The sequence below is a fragment of the Podarcis cretensis genome (genome assembly GCF_951804945.1).
Source record: "Podarcis cretensis genome assembly, chromosome: 1".
Lineage (NCBI taxonomy): Eukaryota > Metazoa > Chordata > Lepidosauria > Squamata > Lacertidae > Podarcis > Podarcis cretensis.
The window spans coordinates 129,317,757-129,336,326 of record NC_137170.1 but is presented as its reverse complement, the minus strand read 5'-3'; the positions used below and the strand labels follow the sequence as shown (position 1 = coordinate 129,336,326).

General features: G+C 42.9%; 1 protein-coding gene across 1 annotated transcript in view; it reads right to left on the bottom strand.

Annotated features, from left to right (window-relative positions):
• LOC307216115 (aldehyde oxidase 3-like) overlaps nucleotides 1–18,570 on the bottom strand; it is an 83,246-nt gene that overhangs the window by 32,562 nt on the left and 32,114 nt on the right. The window contains exons 14-24 of the mRNA XM_079976015.1: nucleotides 18,372–18,556; nucleotides 17,020–17,182; nucleotides 15,974–16,066; nucleotides 13,863–14,032; nucleotides 12,029–12,143; nucleotides 9,807–9,926; nucleotides 7,385–7,481; nucleotides 5,122–5,246; nucleotides 3,820–3,953; nucleotides 2,847–2,934; nucleotides 2,300–2,386 (exon numbers count right to left, since the gene is read on the bottom strand). Of these exons, the coding sequence (XP_079832141.1) occupies nucleotides 2,300–2,386; nucleotides 2,847–2,934; nucleotides 3,820–3,953; nucleotides 5,122–5,246; nucleotides 7,385–7,481; nucleotides 9,807–9,926; nucleotides 12,029–12,143; nucleotides 13,863–14,032; nucleotides 15,974–16,066; nucleotides 17,020–17,182; nucleotides 18,372–18,556 (1,377 nt within the window). The remainder of the gene's footprint in view (nucleotides 1–2,299; nucleotides 2,387–2,846; nucleotides 2,935–3,819; nucleotides 3,954–5,121; nucleotides 5,247–7,384; nucleotides 7,482–9,806; nucleotides 9,927–12,028; nucleotides 12,144–13,862; nucleotides 14,033–15,973; nucleotides 16,067–17,019; nucleotides 17,183–18,371; nucleotides 18,557–18,570) is intronic.

Here is an 18,570-nt window from a genome sequence, read left to right as displayed (position 1 = left end):
TCTTTCCTTTGCTTATTTCCTTGACCTCCTCACACCTCCCTTTTTTGTATTCTAATTCAATTAGATATTTCAGCAAATCCTTTCCATCTTTATTTCTATCCTAATGATTTATCTTAATATACTATAATTTAATGTTCTGTTCTTTCACCAATTAACAATCCATTTTTACTTAATCCTTTATATCATTTCTGCTAAAACCACATTACTTCATTCCAACATCCTTTTAACATTCCTTAATTTTGCAATGTTTCTGTAGATAAACTTTAAATTTCTTCCAATCTTTTCCCACCAACTCTTCTCCTTGGTCTCGGATTCTGCCAGTCATTGCCGCCAGTTCCATATAGTCCATCACCTTCATCTGCCATTCTTCCCGGGTGGGTAAATCTTGTGTCTTCCAGTACTTTGCAATAAGTATTCTTGCTGCTGTTGTGGAATACATAAAGAAAGTTCTATCCTTCTTTGACACCAATTGGCCGACAATGCCCAGTAGAAAGGCCTCTGGTTTCTTCTGAAAGGTATATTTAAATACATTTTTCATCTCATTATAAATCATCTCCCAGAAAGTCTTAATCCTTGGGCATGTCCACCAAAGGTGAAAGAATGTACCTTCAATCTCTTTACACTTCCAACATTTATTATCGGGCAAATGATAGATTTTTGCAAGCTTGACTGGTGTCATGTACCACCTGTAAATCATTTTCATTATATTCTCTCTTAAGGCATTACATGCCGTAAACTTCATACCTGTGGTCCATAACTGTTCCCAGTCAGCCATCATAATGTTATGTCCAACATCTTGTGCCCATTTAATCATAGCAGATTTCACCGTTTCATCCTGAGTATTCCATTTCAACAGCAAGTTATACATTCTTGACAAATTCTTAGTTTTAGGATCTAACAGTTCTATTTCCAATTTTGATTTTTCCACCTGAAAGCCAATTTTCTTATCCAAATTGTAAGCCTCCATTATTTGCTAATAATGAAGCCAATCTCGCACTTTGTTTTTTAGTTTTTCAAAACTCTGCAGTTTTAATCTGTCTCCTTCTTGTTCCAAAATTTCCCAATATTTCGGCCAATTGGCCTCCATATTGAGCTTTTTCTGAGCCTTTGCTTCCATTGGTGACAACCACCTTGGAATTTTGTTTTCAAGCAAATCCTTATATCTTATCCAGACATTAAACAGTGCTTTCCTGAAGGAAAGTTTGGGATGGGGAGGACATCATGTGGCTATCCCTTTATTAATGTAGGCAAAACAAGTAGGTGCAAATTCACATTTTTCATTCCAGTATGAACACAAGCCCCAAGACTAAAGACTCACCCTCACATCTACTGTATTTGGGTCAGTGTGGACAAGCCCCTGGAGATGAACGTCTGAACTATCCCATAGTCTAACTGGTTCTATTGACAGGGTGGGGAACATGTGGCTGCCCATATGTTGTGGTCCCTGAATGCACAAAGGGCAAATCAATGGCCAGGGAAGATGGGGAGTTGTAATCCATCAACATCTGGAGGGCCCCAGGAAGGGATGGAGGAGAATTTTGTTTGGTCCGCATTTTAGGCAAACTGACCTAATTTGCAATTCCTGGCCACAGAGTACAACATAATTATCCTTTGGATTTTGCACTTCTCTGGATTTTGTTATAAAGCTATTGGCTCAAAATGCATAGACAAGAGAGGAAAAATATATGAAAACAACTAGAAGAGATGTGAAAAAACAGTAAGAAAGGATTGGACAGAATTTTGAACATTATTTGGACAGATTTGTGGACTTTTAAAGCAGTAGCAATAAGAGGATTGGACCCCTTTCGGAACTTGAAATATGGGTACCCCCAACAAAATTTAAAATTAGGCTCTGTAATTCGGAATTTATGTGATTTGATTTGATATGATTGGTCTGTTAATAAAAATTATTTATAAAAAAACCCAAAATGCATAAACAAATGCTCTGTACCTGACATTGAAAAGACAACAAAATGGGCAGCAGGCAAGACTCTCTGAGGAGGGCATTCCACATCTGCGCATGCGCAAGCGGCGAAACCCTGAAGTAACACACTCCATTACTTCTGGGTCGCCGCGGAGCACAATCCGAAAAAAATCATCCCGAAGCATATTTAACCCGAGGTATGACTGTATTGATAATGAGGGCTGTGACTGCGAGAGAAAAACTTGCTTAAGGCTGCCTAGTAACTTCATGTCAGAAATGAGATCCAAACTCTGAAATCCCATCATGCGTGAATTACCCCCTTTCTCATTCCATTTTCCACTTGCGAATTCAATGGGCTGCCATGGAAAAACTTACCAGTTCTGATTCATCAGGTGTACACCCGCCATTTATGTAGAACAAAAGATCAACAGCTTCGATTTTGCCATCATTTGTGAATCCCACCTAAAAATTCAATAGCGTATTGCAGTAGTTAAGACACATCAGACTCATGCTTCATTCTCTGAACTGTGTGAATTTATCTTGGAAACCACTGGTGTTTCTTTTAACTTACTAGGTTTCCTTGGAAAGGATAAATCTAAAAAGATGCTTGATGCCTGCCATCTATCCTTTACAGCCCAACACACATATTTCCCTTTTGACCATACCATGCACCCCCGACTTCTGCAAGGTATTAGTGCCTTGTCTGGGGTCGATATTACTGTTACTCATTTTGCAATGAAGGGAAAGCCAAAAGTGTTTTAATAAATAAACAAATACTTTTGGGCCAAAATAATCCTCTTGGGGAAGAGTAGGGAGAGATACCTCAAGGACTTAGCCCTGTGGATGTGCAAAATCTAGTTCAAAGCATGGGGAAGTTTTGCATGTCACTGAAACAGAACTTGTAATAATCAGTATTACTTACTTTATATTGCCCCCAAAGAGGATGTCGACCTCCAGGTATTATCATGTCATCATCTCGCTCCATGATAAAACGGACCGGGCGGCCAGTTCTAAGCCAAACAACAAAGACTTAGGCTACCTTCAAGGTAAGCTGTTAGCAGAACCAACAACTCCACATACATCCTGTTTGTCTGCTCTTATGTAGCATTTTGATCTGTTTACAGTGAGGTTATATGACAATAAGCACTTGTGCTGATTTGCTTCCTCGGTGTTTATTCATCTTCCTGTTAAGCATCCATTCATTCTACACTTTTCAGTGCGTAAGTTGCACCAGGGCAACAGGGTGCTTTAATCTGCTTTTATTGTACAAACCTAATTTCTAGTATGTACCACGTGGGTGGCGCTATGGTCTAAACCACAGAGTCTAGGGCTTGCCAATCAGAAGATCGACAGTTCGAATCCCCGCAATGGGGTGAGCTCCTGTTGCTCTGTCCCAGCTCCTGCCAACCTAGCAGTTCAAAAGCACGTCAAAGTGCAAGTAGATAAATAGGTACCACTCCAGCAGGAAGGTAAACGGCGTTTCCGTGCACTGCTTTGGTTCATCAGAAGCTGCTTAGTCATGCTGGCCACATGACCCGGAAGCTGTACGCCGGCTCCCTTGGCCAATAAAGCGAGATGAGCACTGCAACCCCAGAGTCATCCACGACTGGACCTAACGGTCAGGGTCCCTTTACATTTACCTTTAATTTCTAGAATGTCCTTGAATCTCTCCTGCAAAATACTGACCCCTGGAGGCAAACAATAAGTAGATGCTGACTGGGTGCTTTTGAGTTATAAAACATGCACGCCCTGTCATAAGCTGTGTGGGCATTGCCTTTCCTTTTTGGAAAACACAGAATGTCTATAAAATTCTATTGTAAGAGGTTTTGTATATGAAGAAGGCACTTGTAGTTTTAGTTGCTTTCAGTAAAATCACAGACAACTGCAACACTTACTTGTGTGCAGCAACTGCTGCAGCTGCGGCAAAAAATGAAGGTTTTGTACTCTTTCCCCCAAAAGCTCCGCCAACTCGCCTTGTGTGGGTCATGATCCTATTGGCTTGAACATCTAATGCTGAAGCCACTGTTTGCTGCAAAATAATAAAAATAAAAGCATTTTCAGGTTGTAAAAAAGCCTAGTATTTCCCTAGATCATTAACAGCATGTTTACTCCAGATGTACATACAGTGGTACCTCTGGTTACGTACGTAATTCGTTCTGGAGGTCCATTCTTGTTCTTAACCTGAAGCTTCACTTTAGCTAATGGGGCCTCCTGCTGCTGGGTTTCACTGCTTGCGCATGCGCAGACAGTCAAAATGATGTTACGCGTATGTACGGATGCGCGAAACACAACCCGCGCATGCGCAGATGCGCAGTCACTGTGACGTTAACATATATGAGAGAGTGCTGGAGGGGAAATAGTTAAATAAGTTGCACAGACAGGACCCAGGGGGGTGGAGTCAGTGGGTCTATAAAACCAGTTCTGGGAGGAGTTTGTTGGGAGTTGTGGGTGGATAGTTGGTTGGATTTCGTGGGTTGGCTGGTTGGGAAAGGCAGCTGGTAATAGAGAGACAGTTAGGGCAGTGGGTTCTTGAGTGTGTGGAGGTAGAAGAGATAGAGGAAAATAAGACTAAGAAAGTAAAGAGCAACAATGTTTGGAATACCGTAAAAGTTTTGTTTGTGTCTGAAATAAAATACACTCTTCTTTATTATTTGAGAAGCTGACTGAGACTGAAGTGATTTTACCAGGGAGGACCTGGTTGGTGGCAGCGGATTAGTGGTGTACAGGTCAATAGTCCGTGAGACAACCGGGGGCTCCGTACGAACACCACAGTCGCCTCTTACGTTCTGTTCAGGATGCGAACGGGGCTCCGGAACGGATCCTGTTCGCATCCCGAGGTACCACTGTACTGCCAAACAACAACAGCATGTCTATGGAGAATGGATACAGATGCTGAAAGACAGAAATTCAGCATGTGTGTATATGTATTTTTGAGTGTAGAAATAAAAGATGGCAGCTACCAAAGGAACAATGACCCTGGGTGAGTGCCCGGAATCCCCAGAATCTTGCAGAGAGTGGGGGTGGCACCTAACTTTTGTAACAATACAAATGCTATTGTTTTTAATTACAAACATCAACAACTGATTACATCCAGTTTAAGACTCTTTTGTGCCAGTGGGGTCCATCTTGTGTGTACTGCTGAAACAGTTGTGGAGTTTCCCCACACCGCTAGCAGTCAAAGACTTGAGTTGCCTCACCTGGACTTTCGAACCATATTGGGTAGACGTGTATACATCCATTTCCTTATCCTCTTTTCTTGGAACGACAAACACACCGTCTGTTTCCAGGTAAAAATGCTCCTGCCCTCCGACGTGGATTTCGCCTGTTAAAAAACAATTGCATTGCTAATTTGATTAGATTTGTACCTCACTATACTACGTGACACTTCATCGCATGTCTTAGCCTGTAGGCTTCATAAAAGGGGAGAGCAGGAACAGCAAACAGATTGGTAGAGAGGCACTGAAGGGCAACCAAGAAGAGCCCCAAACAAAATAAAATATGAAAAGCTACTCAGAGGACTAGACTGGTGTAGACAAGAGAGGAGCTGATGAGTTTATACAGTCGTACCTTGGTTGTCGAACTTAATCCATTCCGGGAGTCCATTTGACTCCCAAAATGGTTCGAAAACCAAGGTGCGGCTTCCGATTGCCTGGAGGAGCTTCCTGCACTCAATCAGAAGCCACAGAAGCCCTGTTGGACATTTGGCTTCCAAAAAACGTTCGCAAACCAGAACACTCACTTCCGGGTATGCGGTGTTCAGGAGCCAAAACGTCCGAATACCAAGGCGTTCGACAACCAAGGTACGACTGTGTGTCTGTCTAGCTTTAGGAAAGGCTTTCAGTTTTTATTTTCTCTTCAGGGCATCCACAGTGCTTTTAATTCTCCTTCTTCTTGGAGCTGAGGTGGTGTGCTATGCAGCTTTTCAGACTAGAGTATTTCTCTTTCTGTGTGAAAATAACAATAAAAATATTTTACAAAACTGGGGGTGGTGGTGGAATAGGCTGCAATCCTCATTCCTGGTAGTATGCCCCATTGAGTTCAATAGGGCTTACATCTGAGTGGTGGTTTTTCATGTCTGAGAATAATAAGGGAGCCGTTTATAATGCTGGGGTGCTTGAGGAATTGGTTCCCTACAAAGGTCAGCTATCCTGTGGATTTTGGCCTCCCAATTTTATGGTGCAATTTGTGTTTTAGGCTATATAGAAATGAGAATTTAGAGAAAAAATATGTTAGAAATGTGTATTTTGTGAGAAAATGCATACAGAAATACAAATTTTCATGCTGTTTTGTTGGTTTTTTAAACCACAGATTACAGCAAAAAAGAACAAAACTGGGGTTTTTTAAAATGAAAACATGCAGAATTAACACAGACCAAAAGCAGACTGATCCATGCACCCCTATTGTGAAGATATCTAAGTGTATTGTGTTTTACCTGGACAGCAGAGCCAGGCTGGGGGGGCGGGGGGACGGGGCAGCAAGCCACAGACTCTCTGCTACAGACTCTTCCTACTCACTAAACCCTGTTACCTCTTCAGCTTCCAACACCTCCTCTTCCCAGTCTTCTCCCTCTGACCGCTCGTTGTTGTCCCACCATCACTCCCTGGGCTCTGAGCCTTCTTCCCTTGGTGCAGGCATCCCCAAACTAGGCCCTCCAGATGTTTTGGGACTACAACTCCCATCATCCCTAGCTAACAGGACCAGTGGTCAGGGATGATGGGAACTGTAGTCTCAAAACATCTGGAGGGCCGAGTTTGGGGATGCCTGCCTTGGTGGCTTCCCAGCTGGTTCATCTCACCATTCCTCTGTAGCCAACCAGTCCATGACATGGATAAATGGATCTTTGCCACGAGTGTCCACTTCTTAGGGTTTTACTATTGTTTTAAATGTATTTGTTGTTTTTGTGTTTTTACCGTTTTAAATTATTTTATGTGTAAATCGCCTTGAGATTGTGCCTTAGAAGGTAATTAATAAAATAAAATAAAATAAAATAAAATAAAATAAAATAAAAAGAAGAAGAACTGAATCGAAAGTCTTCCCCATCTCTGATTCACACAGCTATGTTTTCTGCATAAGGAGTGCTCATGGTACAGTTGTCACCCAGTAATCATACCAATCTGTGATCAATTTTTTTTTTTCCCCAATCTGTGATCAATTTAAATGAAATGTAAACCGACAGACGAGAAGACTCCCTGGAAAAGACCCTGATGTTGGGAAAGATGGAGGGCACAAGGAGAAGGGGACGACAGAGGACGAGATGGTTGGACAGTGTTCTCGAAGCTACCAGCATGAGTTTGACCAAACTGCGGGAGGCAGTGGAAGACAGGAGTGCCTGGCGTGCTCTGGTCCAGGGGGTCACGAAGAGGTGGACACGACTAAACGACTAAACAAAAACAAACAGATAGACTGAACCTGCTTGCTGCTATGTCACGAGAACCCCATCCATTACTGATATCACCCTACCTTCAATGATGTTCTCAACATTCTTAAATGATTCTGTAACGTTTCCTCTTTCTATTTTCTTTTCTTCTGTCAAGAATGACTTATGCTTAACTGCTTCCTGAAAAAATAGGAGGAAACACAGCATTCAGTCCCAGAACACAAAGCACTATGTCGTCCTCACCACTACCATCTTACAGTTCTTTCAGATGCACTGATATTCTTTCCCAGTATAGTTGCACTGATTTTACTCTAAGGAGTTGGCTCATGCCTGATCAGAAAGTAAACAATAGGTTCTTTTCCTGTTCATCAAATCCCTGTTGTTCAAAGATCTGTGTCCAAAGTGCTGTATGGGAAAGAACTATCTCCAGAAATAAATAATAAACAAATACATTTAAAAAAGACCCTTGGTCTGTCTCAGGCATCCTAAAATCTGCCCTTTTTCATGTTATGGTGAAGGCATTTGGTGTTCTGTTCAACCCCCATTCTGGTATTGTTCTTTGAAAGTTGTATCTACTTTTGCGGCTCCCTAGTGAGTATTATTACATGAGTGATACCTGTGAGAATGGGGAACATATTTCATCCAGAAACAGCTGGAGGTGTAGCACAGTAATCAGAGTGTTAAGCTTTGAGCCTCAGCCATGAATTTACTAGGCGTCTTCAAGGGAACCAATATCGCTCAACCACCTTACCCCACAATCTATCACATGCGGATAATGATACTGACATCTTATAGGTTGTTTTAAAGGTTGCTGAGATACTATATGCCACGGGTGGGGAACTGTGACCCTTCAGATGTCACTAGGCTCCAACTCCCAACAGCCAATATGGCCAATGGATACAGATGATGGGAGTTGTAGTCCAACAACATCTGTAGGGCTACAGGTTCCCCTCGCCTGCTGAATGCAAAGTGCACTAAATGGTCTGAGGTACTCTACAAATGCTAAATACATTTGTATGTACTCTGCCATCCTGACATTGGTGAAAGGAGACTACTGTATACTTATGGACATTGCCTCTTTCTCAAAGACACATGTCTGATTCAAGAGATGGCAGAACAACCTAACTATAAAATACATGCACACAGTGGCCATATTTGGATGATTCAAGCTCATCTGAACAAGCTGCAATACAATAATAATAATAATAATAATAATAATAATAATAATAATAATTTATTTGTACCCCACCCATCTGGCTGGGTTTCCCCAGTACCTCTGGGTGGCTTCCACAAAGACCAAAAAGACACTAATATGTCATACATTAAAAACTTCCCTGAACAGGTCTGCCTTAAGATGTCTTCTGAATGTCAGGTAGTTGTTTATCTCTTTAACATCTGATGGGAGGGCATTCCACAGGGTGGGAGCCACTACCTAGAAGGCCCTCTGCCTAGTTCCCTGTAGCTTTGCTTCTCGCAATGAGGGAACCACCAGAAGGCCTTCGGTGCTGGACCTCAGCGTCCGGGCAGAACGATGGGGGTGGAGACGTTCCTTCAGGTATACTGGGCCGAAGCATCAGTTTGGCTTAATGTCCTGACTTGTTCCGATGCCATAGTTTCTTGGTTCAGACAAAATGGAGAACTGTAGTTGGTGAAATCCTTCCTGGCTTGTTTGTTCGCTTGCACAAAGGCATGAGTTTGGGGTGGCTGATGGGGAGGGGTGTAGCCAAAATGCAACACAGCTTTAAATATATGGTCATCTGAATGCTATCAGTGTTAATCTATGGGCTGTCAAACCAGGGTATTGCATGTTCTAATAGTATCCTTAAGACTGAAAGGTCATGCAGATCCTACGCAGGTGTGTGTTTGCCACTTCTTTGCCTCAGGTACAAGATGCCTTTGGCTCGCCCTTTGGGATGTCTTTGAATACTATGAAGCAGGCAGCCACAGAGGGCTGCTATTTTTATTCCTGACTTTGGGCTTTAAAGTGGTACCTCGGGTTACATACGCTTAAGGTTACATACGCTTCAGGTTACAGACTCCGCTAACCCAGAAATAGTATCTCGGGTTAAGAACTTTGCTTCAGGATGAGAACAGAAATCATGCTCCGGCGGCGCAGCAGCAGCAGGAGGCCCCATTAGCTAAAGTGGTGCTTCAGGTTAAGAACAGTTTCAGGTTAAGAACGGACCTCCGGAACGAATTAAGTACTTAACCCGAGGTACCACTGACTAGCTGGGCCATTGCCCTGGCTTTTCTAATGTTCTTATCCAGTGCTTTTTTTCTTTAAATATGTTTATGGGTACTCGCATTTTGACTCAGAAAAACACACCATTTTCTAGTTCAAATCGGGGAAAATGAATACAGTAAATGGGCAAAAGTACAAAGATTCACAAGATGTTTAGGGGTATGCGTCCCCCCGGAAAAAAGCACTGTTCTTATCTATTCCAATAGTTAGAGTGCAAGTAAAGTACCTCTTGAAGCTTCACCAATGAGAGGCTGATTTCTTACCTCAATGGTCAGGATCAGTTCCAGTTCTTGGTACTCTATCTTCACTTTTCTTCTGGCTCGCTTTGCGCACTCGTAGGATTCTGCAACCACACCGCAGATAATGTGGCCGATATATAGTACCTGCATGACACCCGACCAACAGAAATGGAATGGCTTTACTATACAGAACAACAACGTGGTTGTTTAATGTACTTTGATAGATTTCATGCTTAGGCTTTGGGTTTCAAACCATGTTCCAGAGACTTATCCTGGGGTCCTCTGGAAGCTTTTCAAGCACAGTGAGGATATTAGTAACAGTAGGTGAATTGCCCTGAATGGCAGATTGCTTACCACTACCAACCTTCTTCTTCAATGTACAGGCACAGAGGAAGGGTGGGCATATTCTAATTTGCATGTCTCGTGTCTTGAGTAATCTCTGACCTCAACTGAACTGAGGGCCCACCCTAGAAGACTCCTCAGAATTCTCTGCAATGACCAGCTGACAAGTGGATATGTCAGAGGTTTGCCAATGAAAGCCACTGGTAAAGTATATATACGTGGCATTTATCTTAAGTAAATATGAAGTATTTAGCATGTATCATGTAGCGCTTCCAGTTTATCTGTTTAAGCAGAAGACTTCCATACAAGAGTGGATAAATTACTGTATTTTTTGCTCTATAAGACGCACCAGACCATAAGACGCACCCAGTTTTTGGAGGAGGAAAACAAGAAAAAAAATATTCTGAATCTCAGAAGCCAGAACAGCAAGAGGGATCGCTGCGCAGTGAAAGCAGCAATCCCTCTTGCTGTTCTGGCTTCTAGGATAGCTGCGCAGCCTGCATTCGCTCCATAAGATGCACACACATTCCCCCTTACTTTTTAGGAGGGAAAAAGTGAGTCTTATAGAGCAAAAAATATGGTAATTTGCTTTCAAGTAGCTAGGGTTTTGTTTGTTTTTTTAAAAAAGGGTATACATATTGGAGACCAAAAAATATAAAGTATATAGAATGACTGAGGACCAACATAAACATTTGATTTTTTTAAACGATCTTTTCAAATTCATGACAATTAAGGGGTGAAGATTGGGCTTGTGTCTGAATTTTATGGGACAGTGGCTAAGAGGCAGCGAATTTCAAATTCCCAACTCAAAAGTAATCTCTACCACATACCCAAATAGGTGGCCTTAAATAGCCCAGTACATCCATCTGATATATGGGTTAATAATATTGACCCACCATACAGGGTTAGTCTAAGGAGTTCTAATTGCAGGATCCTATCTCCAAGGGTTATAGCTCTATGATAGAGTGCATATGCTAAAGGTCCCAGCATAATGGGAATTCACCTCTTCTCCCCCAATGTGTGCCCCATACCATTCCCAAATTTGCTCTGGAGGGTTGGGAGAGTCCCCAGAACAGATTTAGTGGGATGCAGAGGGAGAAGAGTTTCTGCTGCACAAGGAAAACCTTCGCGTTTGCAGTCTTAGCCTCAGTGCTATGTTGAACACAAGCCTTTAAAATACATTTATGCTTTAATCATGCATTCATGGATCCTTCAAACAATGATTCAGACACAGACACTGTGGGGCCTCTTGCACATTTAAGGGTTGTCTAGAACTGAGATTTTCACTATTTGACTTTTCCTGCCCAGGAGGTGATTAAAGATGCTACAGCTAGTAATTACTTTCCTTCCTCTGAAAGTTTGTTAGTGTTTTCCTCCAAAGCAACTCGGTTCTAGTGGGCTAGTCATGCCCAAGGAATTGTAAATGTCTGCCTTTGATAAAGAAAAAAATATTTTGAGGGTACAGTTCTGGGCCTCCTTATCTCTGAGTAGATGTTGGATAAAAGGTAAAGGTACCCCTGCCTGTACGGGCCAGTCTTGACAGACTCTAGGGTTGTGCGCTCATCTCACTCTAGAGGCCGGGAGCCAGCGCTGTCCGCAGACACTTCCAGGTCACGTGGCCAGCGTGACGAAGCTGCTCCGGCGAACCGGCACCAGAGCAGCACACAGAAACGCCGTTTACCTTTCCGCTATAAAGCGGTACCTATTTATCTACTTGCACTTAATTGTGCTGTTGAACTGCTAGGTGGGCAGGAGCTGGGACTGAACGACGGGAGCTCACCCCGCCGCGGGGATTCGAACCGCCGACCATGCGATCGGCAAGTCCTAGGCGCTGAGGTTTTACCCACAGCGCCACCCGCGTCCCTTTAGATGTTGGATAGGAAGGCAAAAAGCTCAGAAAATACCTCTTCGCTAGCAAAAACTTCCTCTTTTCCATCACCATTATGCCCTGGAATATCAGCTGCTGTTACCACGGCAACCACCCCTGGTTCTTCTAAGGCCTCTGACACATCAATGGATCTGGGAAGGAGAGATAAATAGAACACTTTTGTTCCAATGGGTCGCAGTGATCAAACATGATGGCAAGATGAATTAAATAAATAAACGGTTTTAAGAAATAAACATTCAGGGGCTAAAGTAAACATGCGCTTTTTCCCTACGTGCCTAAGTTGTGCACAGCTAGTATTTCTGCAGCTAGAAACAGATAGTGAAACAATCCAATGTATTTAGTCTTAAAAACCTCTTGGTACTATCTTCACTGGTATCTGTATATGTGTGAAATCACCCCTAACTGCAATACAGGCAGGCAGCTGATACATGTATGTGCAGGTCAGGGTTACCAGATTTTTTTCAATGAATCCAGGGCCCCCCCTTTTTTTTGAAGCTGAGTAACAACAGGGAGTCAGTAGTGGGGATGGTGAGGCAAAAGATCCTGAGCCCAAGCACACATGCATATTGTATAAAGGTGAAAAGCCCTTCTTTTGCACCCTGTGAAACATAAATGTGCAGAGTTTTTTAAAAACTGGGCAACAGCCGGCCGCTCGCAACTCCCTAGCCTCCCCCGATCAGTCAAAACAAAGGGGGGAGGGGCCAGGAGATCTGTACCGCTGGACATCCCTGGTTCCCCTTCAGCAGTGGCAGCGGCAATCAACAGCCTGGAGCCAGCCTGGTAGCGCAGTTGGCTCTGGCTGGCTTCAGGAGCTGCTCGCTGCCATGGCGCCCACCAGTTTGCCTCCCGGAAGTCCCCATATTATGTGTCTTGTGCGCAACACATCATATGGGGACTTCTGGCGAGGAAAAATGGCAGGCGCCATGGCAGCAAGCAGCTCCTGAAGCCAGCCAGAGCCAACTGTGCTACCAGGCTGGGCTCCAGGCTGCTGAGGCTGCCGCTGCCACGTTTCCCGGGGAGAGATTTGCAAATCTGGGGACATTCCGGGGGCAGATTTGCAAATCCAGGGACTTTCCCCAGGAACTGGGGACGTCTGGTAACCCTACCCTACACATTTTGCAGGACAATAAATGGTGCCGTCCCCCATGCCATCCCCTCTCTCAAATCAAGTTGAAGAGTGCCCATCTGGTCAAGTAATTTGAGGCAGAAAAGACCCCCAAGCACGCCTCCCCCCCCGCACCCTGTCCCTGAGAGTTTAAACACAACAATACAGTGGTTCCTCGGGTTACATACGCTTCAGGTTACATACACTTCAGGTTACACACTCCGCTAACTCAGAAATAGTACCTCGGGTTAAGAACTTTGCTTCAGGATGAGAACAGAAATCATGCTCCGGCAGCAGCAGGAGGCCCCATTAGCTAAAGTGGTGCTTCAGGTTAAGAACAGTTTCAGGTTAAGAACGGACCTCCGGAACGAATTAAGTACTTAACCCGAGGTACCACTGTAATAAATTAACCAGCAAACCATTTGCCACCCTTTCATGACACTCCAAATCGGCTGCTTCAGGCAGCTGCCTCACTGTCCTTAATGGCAGAACTGGGTGTGGATATCAGCCTTGTGTGTTGGATGCACTGAATTAGCACTTCCAGAGCACTCCACTCTTATTTAAAAGAGCTGTATGTCATGCCCTCCTCTTTTCCCCTACGTTTGCAAGCAAACTTGCATTCCAGCCCACTCCTGAAGTAAACCAAACCAAGATTCAAAGCATGACCAGCATCTGTTAAAATATGTCCTCCTTTCCACGTTCTACTGCCACACTTTCCTCACGCACATTCCTTCTTGTTACTTACAGAATCTTTGCGTGGGCGCATGTGCTGGTGACCACAGCCATGTAGAGCTGCCCTTCCTCTGGAGGCATGTCGTCGACATAGTCTGCTTCACCGGTGGTATGTTTAATACCAGACTGGTGCATGATGGGACGCCCCACTGGGTCCTGAGGAGGCTGATGAGGGTCTACATCCTGTCATATGGTAGAGACATTTACTATACAGATGGTTCATTAGATTACTGAGTATTACTCAGAAAATCCTACTAAAATTATATGGTGACAACATGGTTGTATTTCAGTTTGTACAGGCTGAACGTTGGGTCCAGAACTTGTACCATGTTACTATCTGTACCCAAAGCTCTGATTCCATATTGGCTTATATAGGAGGACCAGTCAAGCTATTTGGCCAAATATACATTTTTTGTTAGTACATGTAAATATTTTCAATTAGTATCCTTGGTATTATGGAAGGCAACTTTCTACCACATGAATCTGCCTAATCCTTGAGATAACCAATGGAGACCCTGCTCTATGTCCCACCACTTTCAGTGGTTCAATTAATGGTGACATCAGGCAGGATCTTTTTAGCAGTAGTGTCTAGATTGTGGAACTCTCCCTGCAAGAGATTCATATGGGCTTCTATACTGCAGGTTTTCTGACTCTCCTTAAAAGCATTATGTTTCACTGGGCCTTTGGGCTTAGAGTGATATTCTGTCTCCTTGCTTCCATGTTGACATTTTGTTGCTGAGATCCTGGTTTTTTTGGTGATCTGATTTATTTATTTATTTATTTGTATGTATGTATGTATGTATGTATGTATATTAATTTACTACTGGATTAGGTTAAGAACACTTTCAGGTTAAGAACGGACCTCTGGAACGAATTAAGTACGTAACCAGAGGCACCACTGTATTGTTCTCGGTCATAGACGCCTGAATTGTACTCTGTGTGGGGCTGCCTTTGAAAAAGGTCAATAAACTGCAATTAGAGCAAAATACGACAGCCAGGTGCTGGTCGGGGTAGTGGCTTGAGTGTATTTAACCCCTATTTTACAACAGCTACATTGGTTGGCAGCTGAGTTCCAGGCCCAATTCAAGGTGCTTACACTTCTGTTTAAATCCCTGAATGACCCGGGTCTCATGTAGCTGAGAGAATGACTGCTCCCATCCAAGCTTGCCCATACCTTGAGATCTGCAGTGGTTCCTGTGCAGGGAGAAGTACATAGCACAGGGTCCTGGGAAAGGGCCTTTTCAATGGTGGCTTTGCATCTATGTAATTCCCCACTGGGGGTGCATCTGGCCACTTCCCTATACTCATTTAGGAAACAGGTCAAGATACACCTCTTCTGGCAAGTTTTTGGAGGTGGGCTGAGCCGAAGATTTGTTTGTTGCTTTTTCACAGCTGGAATTTTATGGAATTGAACAACAATGTCATGATGATTTTTCTTCTGTGTGTCGGAGTCAAGGAATTGTTTTCATTATACCTGATTTGTATTCTATTGCTTTGTTTTATATTTTTACTGGTGTAAACCACTTAATCAATTAGTTAAGTCACAGATCACTGGGTGGTAAGCCATGCTAAGTACTGAGACCAGACCTATTGAACTTAATGGATATGAGTAACTTAAAGGTAAGGACCCCTGACCATTAGGTCCAGTCGTGACCGACTCTGGGGTTGCAGCGCTCATCTCGCTTTATTGGCCGAGGGAGCCGGTGTGCAGCTTCCGGGTCATGTGGCCAGCATGACTAAGCCACTTCTGGCGAACCAGAGCAGCGCACAGAAATGCCATTTACCTTCCCGCCGGAGCGGTACCTATTTATCTACTGGCACTTTGACGTGCTTTCGAACTGCTAGGTTGGCAAGAGCAGGGACCGAACAATAGGAGCTCACCCCGTCGCGGGGATTCGAACCGCCGACCTTCTGATCGGCAAGTCCTAGGCTCTGTGGTTTAACCCACAGCGCCAACCGCGTCCTCCATGAGTAACTTAGAAGCATTAATTTCAGTGGGCCTACTCTGGGTAGATCTCAGTTGAATACAACCCATTATACTTGGAGAAGTGTGGGTTAACATGATAGCATTGACAGGAATGTTAATGTTAGATGATGGAAAGCAATGAAAACAATCTCACTGACCTGGTATATTTGCATACCCTGAGGTGGTTTCTCACGGAACTCGCCTAAAGCACTGGCATATTTCTTTGGCAAGTCAGGATACTTAGATGGATTCTGTGGGAAGACAAATTAATTATATATTACATCAATTTTTCCCAAGAAATTCTTCAGGGGCAAGCAACCATATAATGGGAATTCATTGCCCAAATATGTACTACCAGGGTGCTGAAATTAAGATATGACTTGCACAACTACTTCTGGTGTGTCATTTCTACACAAATTTCACGTGGGGAGGTTTCCAGTCATATAAGCAAAATCTCTACTTATAACATTTTAGCAAACTTTTTAATTTTTGTAAAAAGTTGTATTCGAGCCAACATGAAGAACGGGCTGAATGAAATCAGCATGGCATCTATTACATAGGAAGAAAGGCCTGCTGTACGTAAGACAATTTTTCTACATAGGTGCAGAAAAAACGGTGTGTAAAAATTGTTAATGGAAACAATGATCTTTGGTAGAGGCAGGAAAGTAGGAGGAACATTGTTTTTAAGAGGAGGGATAGTTTATTTCTTATCCACCTATAGTGAACGCAAGAAAAGCCTTGTTGGATCAGACAAAAGGTCCATCTGGTCCAGAATTCTGTTCTCATAGTGGTCAACTGGGTGCCTATGGAAAGTAGGCAAGACAATGGCACCCTCTTATATGTGTTGCAAGCCACTTGTATTCAGAGGCATGTGTGCCATAAGCACCGTGTGAATATGTACCTAGCTCAATTACTAATGTCTTACCCCCAAAATAAGGCCAGACTTGCTCTTGTGCCTTTAATATCAGCTTGATTTACAGCAGAGCTATTTCCCATACCACATGGGAACAGTTGCTGGAGACTGGAGTGGAAAGGTATAAGGCTTTCTACTCAAATAGGAAGGGTGATTATTATTTTCTCCCCCCCCCCCCTTTGCTTAATACCCAGCTTGATGAAGAGCTCTGGAGAACCTCAAAGGCTTGGGCGCCATTTTGTGACATTCTTAAAGTTATTGCCTTACTTTGTTCTTTGGGGTGTTATTTACCATGTTCTTTAAACCTTGTAGCACTTGCAGATAAAATCTGAAGAAGAAGCTGACAAGCAGAGTTCGCCTGTATTCCACTTTTGCGCCCGGGGCTGAAGGAGAGAGGATGATTTCTTCAAGAATTAGCCTGCAAGCTTCATTCAGCATCTCTTCATCCCAGTTGCTGGGGGGAGAAATAATACAACCAAATAAGTTTATTTTAGCAAACGATAGATATGTATATGCAGAGTTTTGAAGGGGCGAGGAGAAAAAGGTTTCCAAATGCATTTATTAACTTTGATAATGAAGTACACTTTGCCACAAGAAAACTCAACAGATGGGATTTCATTTCAGGTTACTTAGGAACTGATAAATAATATTATTCAAAATAGGTCATTTCTATGGTAGGAAAATAGATTGCATAATATGAACCAGTCACAGCTAATCTTAATATGGAAGAACAGGACATTGGTGCTGGTGACCCAGCCTACATCTTCCACAGTGAGCATTAGGAACATATGGATAAAACACTTAAAGTCGTTGATCAGAACAATCAGTTTCTAACAGTGACCAGTCAGATAAGATGCCTTGAGAAACTCACAAGCAGGATATGAAGATGTACATAGGTCATGACTTGACTAATAAGGAACGATGCAGTTAAGATTTGTGTCATCATCATCAATAATAATAATAATAATAATAATAATAATAATAATAATATATTTATACCCCACCCATCTGGCTGAGTTTCCCCAGCCACTCCAGGCAGCTCCCAATTGAGTGTTAAAAACAATACAGCATTAAATATTAAAAACTTCTCTAAAACTTAACCCAAATACATAAGAGTGTGGAAGGATTTCTTTTATTTAACATGGTGTTTTAATGTTGTAACCTGCCCTGGAACCTTAGGGAGAAGGTTGGGTAATAAATGAAAAAAATGATTGAATGATCTTGCCGCACTTCAGGGAACTGAATTACATGACATCTAGTCCTACAATTCCCTGGGACCACAGAATGAAAAAAATTCCCAGAAAACTGATATGTATAATTGTTCTCTTAAATTTCATCCCAAATTCATATTCACAGAAATTGCAATTCTTCTCCACTTCCACTCCAGTGTGGTTTGGTGAAATGTTGGAGAGGTGCTTTTGTTTGTTAGTTTTTAAGAGCAGCATTCTGACATGATATAAACCAATTTTGAAATGAAGACATTTGCCCACCTTTTAAAAGAAAAAGTTTTTCATTACTACTTGCAGACAAGGTTTAAGTACAGAGAGAGTTTAATTTTCCTAGGTTCTAGATTCTGCCCCAAGCTCCTCCAAAAGCAAGAAACAGCTATTCCTATATAATGACAAATGGTACAGTCAATGTACCTTCCAATGAGCTTCTGACAGGTGTTTCTTGCGCTCACTGTGGTAGGACCAATGCCACCATATAAAATAGCCATGTCCTCGATGACACTAGTGCCTGGCTGGAAAAGGACTCTCATTGAAGAATTTGTCACAGACAATGCATTTTTTCGGCGCTCAGCCTGCCGGAATGCTGACACAAATTCATCCTGGCAGATGCAAG